The sequence below is a fragment of the Artemia franciscana genome, chromosome 21 (genome assembly GCF_032884065.1).
Source record: "Artemia franciscana chromosome 21, ASM3288406v1, whole genome shotgun sequence".
Lineage (NCBI taxonomy): Eukaryota > Metazoa > Arthropoda > Branchiopoda > Anostraca > Artemiidae > Artemia > Artemia franciscana.
This window is the reverse complement of record NC_088883.1, coordinates 31,618,379-31,632,640: the sequence shown is the minus strand read 5'-3', so window position 1 is coordinate 31,632,640 and position 14,262 is coordinate 31,618,379. Positions and strand designations below refer to the sequence as shown.

General features: G+C 31.7%; 1 protein-coding gene across 1 annotated transcript in view; it reads left to right on the top strand.

The window, feature by feature from the left end:
- Window positions 1–14,262, top strand: part of LOC136040893 (fibrillin-1-like) — a 174,002-nt gene that overhangs the window by 82,800 nt on the left and 76,940 nt on the right. Inside the window, exons 8-10 of the mRNA XM_065725307.1 lie at window positions 2,742–2,873; window positions 6,060–6,311; window positions 11,590–11,730. Coding sequence (XP_065581379.1) covers window positions 2,742–2,873; window positions 6,060–6,311; window positions 11,590–11,730 — 525 coding nt within the window. The remainder of the gene's footprint in view (window positions 1–2,741; window positions 2,874–6,059; window positions 6,312–11,589; window positions 11,731–14,262) is intronic.

The following is a 14,262-nucleotide window of genomic DNA, read 5'->3' as shown; positions in this document are numbered from 1 at the left end:
TTTACTTACATCTCTAAATTCACTCAAACTCGGTCAGACATACATCACACAGAAAAGTTTACTAAACATGCATAAATTAACAGAAGTTAAGCCCTTTGTACCTTCCAAGTTACACAAGTGCATGTGTTGTGCTGTATTATCAAAAGATGTGTGTCATATCATTTGAACGAGAAGATACAGTTTTAGTCGATTCGTAACTTTTGGTTTATAATTGCTGAAAACCTCCTACTTATGGTTTTTGACGATTAAAAATGATCGGCTCTATAAGGATTTCTATTCTAGGTCATTTTGACCCTTTGTGGACAAAAACTACTCCTTGGTAGTGCTATTCCTTGTAATATTCCTTGTTATTCAAAATGGGGGACTGAAATTCCATATATAGTTGTTTTTTTTTTTACAATATTTGTTTTAATGGTGTAGATTTCATCTCAACCCAAGACTATTGTTTAAAAGTTTCAGATCTATTTTGAAACTCCTCTAAATTTGTTTTTGCAGTGAAATTTTCTATGAAGATAAACGGAAATAGCTTTTACCATTCCTAAGTTCGATTTAAACAGCAACTTAATCTAAGTTAATCTAAGAGAATTCTGATCTCTATTTGTATAGACTAACTAGCATTAACAATGAATGCTATTAAAGCTCGTGTAATATATTTTTTATTACTTTTAGATGTAGATGAATGCTGCCTACTTTTAGATGTAGATGAATGAAAAATTATGCTCTTAGAGATCGTGTAATATATTTTTATTACTTTTAGATGTAGATGAATGAAAAATGTGTGCTCTTAAAGCTTGTGTAATATATTTTTGTATTACTTTTATATGTAGATGAATGCTGCTTACTTTTAGATGTAGATGAATGAAAAATTATGCTCTTAGAGATCGTGTAATATATTTTTTATTACTTTTAGATGTAGATGAATGAAAAATGTGTGCTCTTAAAGCTTGTGTAATATATTTTTTTATTACTTTTAGATGTAGATGAATGCTGCTTACTTTTAGATGTAGATGAATGAAATATTATGCTCTTAGAGATCGTGTAATATATTTTTTATTACTTTTAGATGTAGATGAATGACAAATGTGTGCTCTTAAAGCTTGTGTAATATATTTTTTATTACTTTTAGATGTAGATGAATGCTGCTTACTTTTAGATGTAGATGAATGAAAAATTATGCTCTTAGAGATCGTGTAATATATTTTTTATTACTTTTAGATGTAGATGAATGAAAAATGTGTGCTCTTAAAGCTTGTGTAATATATTTTTTTATTACTTTTAGATGTAGATGAATGAAATATTATGCTCTTAGAGATCGTGTAATATATTTTTATTACTTTTAGATGTAGATGAATGAAAAATGTGTGCTCTTAAAGCTTGTGTAATATATTTTTTTATTACTTTTAGATGTAGATGAATGCTGCCTACTTTTAGATGTAGATGAATGAAAAATTATGCTCTTAGAGATCGTGTAAAATATTTTTTATTACTTTTAGATGTAGATGAATGAAAAATGTGTGCTCTTAAAGCTTGTGTAATATATTTTTTTATTACTTTTAGATGTAGATGAATGCTGCTTACTTTTAGATGTAGATGAATGAAAAATTATGCTCTTAGAGATCGTGTAATATATTTTTTATTACTTTTAGATGTAGATGAATGAAAAATGTGTGCTCTTAAAGCTTGTGTAATATATTTTTTTATTACTTTTAGATGTAGATGAATGCTGCTTACTTTTAGATGTAGATGAATGAAAAATTATGCTCTTAGAGATCGTGTAAAATATTTTTTATTACTTTTAGATGTAGATGAATGAAAAATGTGTGCTCTTAAAGCTTGTGTAATATATTTTTTTATTACTTTTAGATGTAGATGAATGCTGCTTACTTTTAGATGTAGATGAATGAAAAATTATGCTCTTAGAGATCGTGTAATATATTTTTTATTACTTTTAGATGTAGATGAATGAAAAATGTGTGCTCTTAAAGCTTGTGTAATATATTTTTTATTACTTTTAGATGTAGATGAATGCTGCTTACTTTTAGATGTAGATGAATGAAAAATTATGCTCTTAGAGATCTTGTAATATATTTTTTATTACTTTTAGATGTAGATGAATGCTGCTTACTTTTAGATGTAGATGAATGAAAAATTATGCTCTTAGAGATCGTGTAATATATTTTTTATTACTTTTAGATGTAGATGAATGAAAAATGTGTGCTCTTAAAGCTTGTGTAATATATTTTTTTATTACTTTTAGATGTAGATGAATGCTGCTTACTTTTAGATGTAGATGAATGAAAAATTATGCTCTTAGAGATCGTGTAATATATTTTTATTACTTTTAGATGTAGATGAATGAAAAATGTGTGCTCTTAAAGCTTGTGTAATATATTTTTTTATTACTTTTAGATGTAGATGAATGCTGCTTACTTTTAGATGTAGATGAATGAAAAATTATGCTCTTAGAGATCGTGTAATATATTTTTATTACTTTTAGATGTAGATGAATGAAAAATGTGTGCTCTTAAAGCTTGTGTAATATATTTTTTTTATTACTTTTAGATCTAGATGAATGCTGCTTACTTTTAGATGTAGATGAATGAAAAATTATGCTCTTAGAGATCGTGTAATATATTTTTATTACTTTTAGATGTAGATGAATGCTGCTTACTTTTAGATGTAGATGAATGAAAAATGTGTGCTCTTAAAGCTTGTGTAATATATTTTTTTGTTACTTTTAGATGTAGATGAATGTTCCATAGAAAACGATCCAGTTTGTACTTCAGAGGGTCAACTGTGCAACAACACTGTTGGATCGTATAATTGCTATTGTGATGAACCATATTATGTTGAAGAAGGTGACTTGTGTAGAGGTGAGGAACTAACGTTCTTAGAAATTATAAATAAATCATTTAACCTCTATTAAAAAGAGATGTACTTTTACAAGCAACAAACTTGTTATTTGACCATGAAGCTTAACCTATCTTATTGGAGCCCTTACAGTATAACAAGAAAATACACCAAATTCAATGGAAAATACAATATCATATGATCCACACAATAAAACGAAATGAGGGAATATAGACTAGAAAAATAGTAAGGAGCACAGCAAAAGACAAAATAGTAAAAACGAAGAAAGGAGAAGTAGAGAATACATTAAAAAAAATGATTATTATAAGACTATGAAAAGAACATCAATGGCAACAAAGACAAATGTTAAAAACTCGCGGGATATAGTTCAAGAGAAATACAAAGAGAATGGGAACAAGAGAGAGATAGAGAGAGAAGGAAGAAAGGAGATGGTGAGTGTTTAGTTATAAATTTCATGGAATTTTTAAAATTACAAGTAAATGATGCTTTATATTCCTAAAAATAAGCATTAAAAAATGGCACCAAACTTTATAGTGACATACTCAGCGTAAAGCACACACCTACCTAGATATGTATGTATCTATACATATTCACATACATATATGGAGCATTTACATATCATTCAATTTTTTTAAATGGTAGAAAATCCTGCACCCCCTTCATGGAAATTTTCTTCCCCATGACAAATTCTTCCATGGAAAGTTCCCCCTGCATAACCCCATCCCCTCAACCCCCCACCAAAAAAAACTGAAAACGTATCTGCATTTCCCAACAACCATTTCTATATGTAAACACTGGTAATAGTTTGTAACTTGCAGCCCCTCCCACGAGGACTGTGGGGGAGTAAGGCGTCCTCAAAGGCATATTTATTAAATTTTTCGACTATTTTGAATAAAATGGCTATCTCAGAATTTTGATCTGGTGACCTTGGGAAAAAGATGAGCGTGGGAGGGGGCCTAGGTGCCCTCCAATTTTTTCGTCCACTTCAAAAGGGCACTAGAACTTTTTCTTTCCCTTATAATGAGTCCTCTTGCAGCATTCTAGGACCACTGGGTGATTATGATCACCCTGGGAAAAAAATCAAACAAACAAATAAACACCCATCCGTGATCTGTCTTGTGGCAAAAAATACAAAACTCCATATTTTTGTAGATAGGAGCTTAAAACTTCTACTGTAGGGTTTCTGATACGCTGAATCTGATGATGTGATTTTCGTTAAGATTCTATGACTTTTAAGGGGTGTTTCCTCCTATTTTCTAAAATAACACACAATTTTCTGAGGTTCGTAACTATTGATTGGTAAGACAAAATAACTTGATGGAACTTATATATTTAAAATCAGCATTAAAATTCAATTCTTTTGATCTTGCGCTCGGTATGAAAATTCCAAGAGTTTTAATTACTATTGAGCCTGGTCGCTTCTTTCTACAGTTCGTTACCAAGAACTGTTTGATTCATAGAGTAGGTAATAGCAAGCACTACGATCTTAAATGGTTGAGCAATGAATCATGACAATTACTTACAACTGTATCAGGATTTAGCAGATTTTCAAAATGTTGGGCCCACCTCCCTTTTACTCTTTCCTTATCACCAATTTTGGCCCCGTTCCTATCTTTAACTGGGACATGTCCAGAGTGACTATTCTCTTTCAGTTTACTAGCAATCAAGTACAATATTTGCTGTTATATTCCCTGGCTACTTCTTCCTAACCTTCTGAGAGCTCTTAAGCCGAACCAGAGCCAACTTGACCTGGCCAGTCATAGCAAAAATAACAAACGAGACTGCCACCAGTAGAGAGAAAAGATGAAAGACTAAAACAACGCGGATATTTAGCCTGGATGCAAACTAGGTGTCCTCGGCACAAGAGAATCAAAGATAAAAAAAAGTAAAAAGAAAATAAAACCACTACCAATTTTAATAAAACACAACTGTCGCAATTGATCTACGTTGGAAAAAGGAGCTATTAGAGTTACACTGTAATCTATTCCCTTTGTGAATATTTAAAATCTTAATTCCCTTATTGACTATTGGTTCATTTTTCAAAAGACAATCATAAATTGGATCAATATTTAAATTTCCCTTATCTCTATTTATTCAAAGATTAGAAAACATATGTTTTTTAATTTCTATAGTCTCCCTCGCCCACTGAGAAAAACCTCCTATCATTAGAAATAGCCGTGGCCTCATCAAATTGTACAAAATATTCAGCATGAAATACCGTATGTTAAGCCAGAGCCGAAACAAAAGTGTCAGGAGGCTTGCTTAATTGTAGCGGGTTTTCTATTGAGTTGCAACGCTCTATAAATCTTTCAAGAAATTGCTGGTGAGTTCCACCAATATAAAACATTCCACAAGAATGAGGAATTTCATACACCCCATTAACTAAACTTCCCCAGGTTAATTCCTTCCGGAACTAATGAAACTACCTATTGGGCTCACCTATTGGGAACATGTATTAATGTTATGTTTACGCAAAATTGGTTTAACTGTCTCCCCCATAATAGATACATAAGTCAAAGAAATGAAACTTTTAGATGCATTTAATTCTGAAGACTGCAAAACTATTGTTATGTATATAACCCTATTGTTACGTCTGATGCGCCTATTTTTTGTTATTCATAAATGAATTTAACCGGGTAACTATTACAAAATAAAATATCCCTCAAATACAATAATTCAGAATTTAAAAACTCCCAGGAAAAAATTATGAAAGCTCCATCAACCAGTGAAATCACAGCCCCATGTCTCAATGAAATAGGGTGGCACCCAAGCAAAATTCAAATACCTATTTTCTTCTTCGTCTTCATAAATTACCGTTGATAGTTTAGTTGTAAACCCCTTCCCTCTTTAGAATACTTAATGATTTTAAGTCAAAAGAATCAAATATGTTTTGCTTGCAATTTTCAAAGGATTTTCTATCTTACTTCCAGGGAGAAAATAAAATTCATATCTATTCATTGATTATTGAAAGGGTTCTTTAATTAGCTAGCGACTACCCAACGCAAAAATAAAATTGTACTCCAACATGGATATCTAAGTCCCAATTAAAGAGAGAAATCTTAAATTGACTTTTAATCTTTTGTTTCTTTTCTTTGTGCTTTTTACAATTCTTTGATAGCTTAATTCTTATCAATATCATCTGCGAACAAAAAGTTTCTCTGACTCTAACCCAAATTTATTACTTTCAGCAACCCCTTGCAAAAATACCCCTTGTCTTAACAACGGTACCTGCAGTTCAAATAGCACGGATTCTTACAGCTGTAGATGCTCCGATGAATTTGAGGGCCAAAACTGTGAGTGTATAAGTAATATATGCCAAACAACTTATTCAAAATGTGGAAATGCAACTGGCGTTATGTGCAGTCCAGGATGTACTACAACAACCTGCTCGTGTGAAAGCAAATCTGAAAGATATAATGCTCAAAATAAAACATGTGAAGGTAACTGTTTTATTTCTGACATTTTTTTTGCATAGAACATAAAACTATCGGCTTGAAATAGCTTTTTAAAAAAATTTTAAGCGGAATTTAAGAAGGGGTCAAATAATAACACTTTTTGTCCATATTTCGTTGTTTAAGACTACTCATTGTCAACATTTTAGTGATCTGTAGTTTTTCATGACAAATTTAGATGTTTTAGCTGGTTTATGTTATATTAGAGAGGTTTTTTCTCCTTCAATAATATGTAAATCAATTATCAGAAAAAACAATTTAAAATTAAACTTACTCATTATAAAAATGCTCAAAATGAAACATGTGAAGGTTACACTTTTATGTCTGATAGTTTTTTTTGCATAGAACAAAAAAATTACTGGCTCGAAATATTCGAAATATTCGAAATTGCATTTATGAAATATTTTAAGTGTAATTTAAGAAGGGATTAAAATACTGTGACCAAGGAAGGCATAGCTCAAATAATAACACTTTTTGTTCATATTTCGTTGTTTAAGACTACTCATTGTCAACATTTTAGTAATTCGTAGTTTTTCATGACGACTTTAGATGTTTTAGCTGATTTATGTCATATTAATGGGATTTTTTCTCCTTCAGCAATATGTAAATCAGTCATCTGAAAAAAAAACAATTTAAAATTAAACTGGAACCTTGGTATATCTACAGATTACAAATAAACGAATATTGAATCTAGACGAACAAAAGTAACAACATATTGGAATAAACAATGGACAAATGAAACAGCATATTAAAATGAAAGGATTTATTGCCAAAACTTGAAGTGTCCTGAATGACAATTTTTCCGATTGAATTTAGGGGATATCGAAAGAAGTCACTAAACGGAAATGGTTAGTTATATTCGGGTTAAGTTCAAAACAGAATAATAAAAATCAAACATTCAGTAAAGAGTAAATAAAGTGACACCATATACAAGTAATTTGTGGGAGTGCCTATTTTTGTCCTGGCATATGCCAGACTTTACATGGGGAAAAAACTACAGATATGTAATTAAGTGTGTTCTGTCAATCCTAACTTATACATCCATATGACAATACATACATGAGAAAAATTTTGTTAGTATAAGCCTTGCAACCAAGTTCCTTCTCGTGGTTTTAATTTACATGCACATATTAGAATTTGTGTTTGAAAAAACTTAAAATGTTAAAGCAACCAGAAATGCACTAAGTCATTTTTTCAAAATTTCAACTTATTCAAGCATGGAGAGTTCACAGAGGGATCAAGATTCTCAAATGCTCAAAGAAGACAAACTAAGTCTACGCTTTAACCAAAAGAATGATTCCTTGAAGTTGACAAAACATGAGAGCTCATACTTGGATAAGCCTTTATGAATACGAGATATGCACTACTGTTTTCTCAGTATTTCGTCTTCAAACAACAAACAACAAGAGGTTCATACAACAAGAAGTTCTTTCAAACAACAAGAGGTTCATACAGGGATCAAGATACTCAAATGCTCAAAGAAGACAAACTAAGTCTACGCTTTAACCAAAAGAATGATTCCTTGAAGTTGACAAAACATGAGAGCTCATACTTGGATAAGCCTTTATGAATACAAGATATGCACTACTGTTTTCTCAGTATTTCGTCTTCAAACAACAAACAACAAGAGGTTCATACAACAAGAAGTTCTTTCAAACAACAAGAGGTTCATACAGGGATCAAGATACTCAAATGCTCAAAGAAGACAAACTAAGTCTACGCTTTAACCAAAAGAATGATTCCTTGAAGTTGACAAAACATGAGAGCTCATACTTGGATAAGCCTTTATGAATACGAGATATGCACTACTGTTTTCTCAGTATTTCGTCTTCAAACAACAAACAACAAGAGGTTCATACAACAAGAAGTTCTTTCAAACAACAAGAGGTTCATACAGGGATCAAGATACTCAAATGCTCAAAGAAGACAAACTAAGTCTACGCTTTAACCAAAAGAATGATTCCTTGAAGTTGACAAAACATGAGAGCTCATACTTGGATAAGCCTTTATGAATACAAGATATGCACTACTGTTTTCTCAGTATTTCGTCTTCAAACAACAAGAAGTTCATACAACAAGAAGTTCTTTCAAACAACAAGAGGTTCATACAGGGAGCAAGATACTCAAGCTATCAAAAAAAGATGATATAAATATGACTTTTAACTCAACCAAATGCAAGAGTGAATTTGCATTTTTTTTTTGCACAGTGATGTTTCGAAATATATGTTGTTTTTTCAGGGTTTTTCGTATTTTCTAACGTTACAACTACTTTATAAATCCGAACTAGATGAAGAGGAACTGGAACAATTTTTGACTAGACTTCTTAGATTACATTTCCTTGTTTGAGAATATTCATGGCTTATATATACATAGGATATGCGGTACAAATTAAAGACTGTAATTCAAATTAAAGACTGTCTTGAAGACATTTGTGATTATCACACCAAATGATTTTTATGCTCCAATTGTAACTAAGATAAATGTGATCATTGGGAGAATGCCTGTGCTGGTATGAATGGAAAGGACCCAAAATGAGAGTTTAGTTTATTTCTAAGATAATGGTATCGTCGAGGTTTTGCAGACAAGAATCAGGTCTACGCTTCAGTTGTTGAAATAACAAGAGAATTTGGTTTCTAGATCATCGCTATGAAGCCAATTACTTCTGTGATTACAAATCTACTGATTTTGGAAATTTGGACTGATTTTGGATTTTTGGAACTGAATGTGGATTTACAGAAAGTGATTCTTCACTTTGAAAACTATTTATGTGATATTGCTTCAAATAAGCAAATTGAAACACTTGAATCTTACGATATGAATGAAAAAAGTATCGTTGACTACACAAACAGACATAATAAGACCTAACTTATATTGTACTGTAGAAAATGTGACCATGACAACACACATCAAGATCAATATACAGTGAATTCAGGTGACCATTCGTTATTCTTGACAGGTACCTTATACGTAGAACAAGAAATCTAAAGAGGAGAAAAACCAATTTTTATGTATACACTTTTTTTATTAATGAACATATTTACAAACATTTTTAGAAAATTTATTCGTAAGGCACTGAAATCAACATTATACAGGTATATATTTTCAACTAGGAAATCATTCAGACGAGGATTGCCTACGTAAATTTGATAAATGCATTGTAAGTATGACCACGACATTGGAATGCGAAATATAGTAGTTCATGAGAACCACAGCTTTTAGTCTTTAAATCATTTACTCTCTTCTGGTTTTAATAATGACTTTCCCACTGCTTTCAATAAAGTTTTTGAAGAGCGGATTGTGGAATGCATATTGTAGGCCGAGAAGATCAAATAATTCTATATTCTTTGCGGTTTGAAAGATACATAGCCAATCCCGGTCTTTATGGTCGATGGACTGCTATTGACAATGCTAGAGGTATAATTAATGCTTTGAACTTTTTCAAGAAAATCTGAGGGTATACTATGGGATTTTTATTTGGAAATGCACGGATCCACATTAAATACAATTATTGTTTGTTTTTTTGTTCGCAGTGCGAGGTGTAGTAGAACACTGCCATCGGGAACGATTTCAAGGTAATTTTCAAATTGATTCAATGAGGTTAATGCAGTATTCTCAGCTAATTGCTCGGCAAATGTGCACCCTAAACGTACACACCCTGTTCGTAAAACACTCATATCCTGAGTGCCAGATAAATTCAATACAAAAATACCACGAGTTCTTGCAAAAATTGTATCGGTTATGCCATTTTAAATTGGATCGGGATGTAAATCCCGATCTAGGGATAAATCGATCTAGGGATTCAATTCAGTAAGAAATCTTGAAAGACACATTGGACAATCAGAGCATACATTCCAAAATTTTTTACCCCCACCTACCACCTGATTAAAGTCTGTAATTGGATTAAATTTTTCCAACTAAATCAGATTCTCTAAGGGGTGTGTAAAGAAGCTATTTGCTTTACTGATTTAGGGGACGGAGCACTAAATGGATATATCAGCCCTTTTTTATTACTGTGCTCATCATAACAATAACTATTTAAACCATGTCATTTCCTTCATGACCCTTGGTGAGATTTTCTATGATTTCATTTTTGTGACCATGTAATCACGTATGAAAAATGGAAAGAATTTGATTTTTTTTTATTCTCAAAATAGATATCGTTATATTATAATTCTACCTTTAAAAATTAAGAAATGGGAGATTTTACACGACTGTACATTAATGAACTTATGATTTTAGCAAATTAAAAACTATAAAAAATAGTTACAATTTTGTTTTTGAAATTGAATTTTGAAAATCATGAATCTTAAGACTTTAGATAATTCACAATGGTTGTTCCAGTGGAATACCGTTATCAAATTACAACTTACAATTATCTAGGGGAATATTGTTGTTTTGTTACTACTTACAATGGTGTGTTTCAATTAACTTGTTTTTTATTGTCTGGAATTAAAAGGAAACATTCTTACGTATTCTCTTAGGAAATAGGTGGCTGATAATAGAACCTTCACAAATTTATTAAGCTTTAGTCGTATAACTGATATATTTTCATATTAAGACATATACACGTGCCTTTCCAGAAAATAGCCTTTTTACTCCAAAATTCTATTAAATTAAATATTAATTTTGATGATATTTGTACCTTAAATGACGTAAGATGGTATTATTCCCATGTAAAAGTTTGTAGTCTAATAAAAACAAACTCAAATAATTTATTTCCTACAGTCATTGCGTTACATAAATGATACATTTTCATGTTAAGGCTCTCGCACTGGTTTTTCTTAAGAAATAATCCTATTTAAGCTTTTATATCCTCAAATCGAAGTGATAGCTCATCATGTGTGTTCTTTATGTTGCGTCTTTTTGCGTTTTTCTATTTTCTTTTTTTGTTTGACGATACCCATGTTATTGCATTGTGATAAAGGGAAAGAATAAAGATTATTATTATTATTTCTTCTTTATTCGAGAAAAAAAAGAGAATTCTCTCTTTAAGAAATTACAGATAACTCATCAATTTAGGTTCATCCTTTCAGCTGATGACTCTCTTAGATATTTTATATAAGGTAAGCCTCATAGATAACTTGAATTTGGTTAGCTTAAATTAACCTAAGTTACTTTTGGTTTGGTATGAATAAGATAGCGCGCCAACTAATTTTTATCTGTTTTAATTTCTTTTTTCTCTCTTTGGGATGCTGCGTTTCAAATATTACTTCATTTGAGCTAATATTATTGGAATCCAGTTTGATTTCCCTTCTTCCTCTTACAGCCTTTAACCTATGTATGGAAGACCCATACCTATGTTCTGGACAGGGTCAGCAATGCGAATGGAATGTCACGGAGGGAACGCATAAATGTGCTTGTAAATCTGGATATCAGCAAAACCCCCAGGACCCCAATATCTGTGAAGGTGACAGCTTTTGTATCTTTTTTACTATAATCAGAATAGGTTGTCTTAAAATGAACAGCTAATGTAAATCAATTACAGCTTTATTGTTTTTAAGCTGAAGTAACCCTTGGCTCATAAGCAACTTATCTATAGATGATAATTTCAGTGGTGCAATACAGTACATTCTAACCGTAATAAAAACTCTTCGTGAATACAAAATCCTAAAGTAAATAAAAAAAATACAGAATAAATTTTCAAATTTTCAGGTGAAGGCCATTCCCAGGCCCCTCCTTTTTCATCTCATTTGCATCGATCGAAATCAACTTTTGCTTCTAATCTATGTTCTTTTCATAATTGCATCACTGTTTAATGTAAAACCCTCAGAAAAATTCCTTTCAGAGTAATATTGAATTATATTTGTTTAGATTTGCTCTAGTTTATTATCCATATTTTTGTGAATAATTGGGGATATCACAATGGCTAAACATAAAAAAGAAAAAGCGAAAGGGAGTAAGGGCACAGAAAGTAAATTATACGTGGTGAAAATAGAAAAAAGATATAATTTTCTAGAATACCACTGCTATGCCATCTTCAGAAAAGGAAAGGAATGATTGACTTACCAAACAATTTGGAATAGAATCTAAAAAATAATAAATAAAATAAAAGTCATTCCATGCAACAATTTTTGGGGTATCTGGTATATCCCGAGCATCAACAAACACCCTTCATAGCATATTTATTTGGTTTAATTGGTTAATTTGTATTATAATAAAAAGTGTGGGTTCAATTTTCTTGGCTGATCCCAAAGAGTATACATTTCAATTTTTTTCTAAATTTCGATCAGCAGTAATATAAAATTACAGTAATTATTTAAGCCGACATTTTGTTAATAACTTCAGTTTATGTCATAACAAAAAACCATCTAAACTAATGCATTTTCTCTTAGAAAATCATTAAGTTAATGAAATTGAGTTAAAACTATAAGAGATTACAAAAATATAAAAAAAAAATAGGAACAGGGCAAATCTAAAACTTTGTGTTTCCTTTCTACGAAATTAGGAATTTTCTTTAATTTGAAAAATTTAGCATTTTAGTACTAGCATTCCGCTACTACTGTTTTTTTTTCAGACGCAGATTTGCTTCAAAAGCCTAAATTCTCATTAAATTTTTAATGCAGAGAAAAGGAAATGGAACTATTGTTCAATTGGTAAATATGAATTTGTGGTCTTCAGATTATAGTAAAGACCTATAAAAGGTTTTTTGCATGTAATGTTCAAAGCAACCAAAAAAACTTAACTTAAATTTGTAATCCACATATATCTCCATATATCTCCATATATCTCCATATATCTCCACATATAGGACAGGAATAGGGACCAAACTTTTACCTCACCTTCTCCAAAAATAAGCAAAAAAATTATTTTTAAAATGAACTTAATCTGCTTCTTAACACTAGTTTTTCTGTAAGCCCCTCTCCATCTTCCTAAAGTATGGTTGACTTGTCAGGCCCAGGGTATTTTTTATCTTGTTCTTCAAATCTTCTTGGGATACTGCTGGGTGCAACTCTTGTTCTTGCAGAGTTACTAGTTTCTACCAGTATTGAACCACAATTCTTTTCATTAGAAGGCCTAAAATTACTACTTAAAAATAATACCTCTCCCCAGATCTTCAAAACAGATATTTACACAGCCGTATTTAGATGCTTAGTTAATAAAGTGTATCCCAAGTCAAGATAAATGGGGGGGGGGCACTTGGGTGACTGGTTTGCTACTTAACTCTGCAAAAAATTCCTGGCAAAAGGAGATTGGACAATAGCCTGTTATGAGTCATCTTATCCTCTGATAATAAGCCAAGCACTCTCTCGGGCACGCCTCTTGAAAGTAAAGCAACCTAAGAAAATTTCATTTTGAAATGTGGAAATCATGAACCAGTTAGGAGCAATGACACCCATCTTAAGGCGGGGGTAGGAATACCGATTTTTCCTGAAGCTCATCAAGCGGTTCCCAAATGGACACCCGTGAATGATGGGAATATGCTGGCTTGATTGACTACAGAGCACGTCAAGCTCTCGGTGATTCTGTCTTGTGTGTCTATGCATGAAGTGGATAAGGATTCCAAGGACAATTTTTACGAAACGTCACAGGCTGTCACAAAAAACATCACCCAGCATGATGAAATGTCTGTTCTTGGTGACTTTGACCCAACAGTGCGTCTAATTTATTGGACTCCATGGACTTGGTAACAGACATGGAAACACCAAATTAATAGTAGAATATGCACTAAGCAATGATTTTTTCATTGCTGAAAATGTTTTTTAATACAAAGCATTGCATAAATACACACTGATGCCACCAGATAGCTCAATTCTGAATTAGATAAACCACTGTCTGATCTCCCACAAATGGTGTACAAGCTTTTTAATTTTATGTTGATAAAGAGGAGCTGACTTCCAGTCCATTCATACGCTTATGGTTTCCTGAGTGTTCATAAAACTTTGGTTTCCTTGAGTTTGAAAATCCATGACACAGATAAGCTGCTTTATAGACTCGGAAA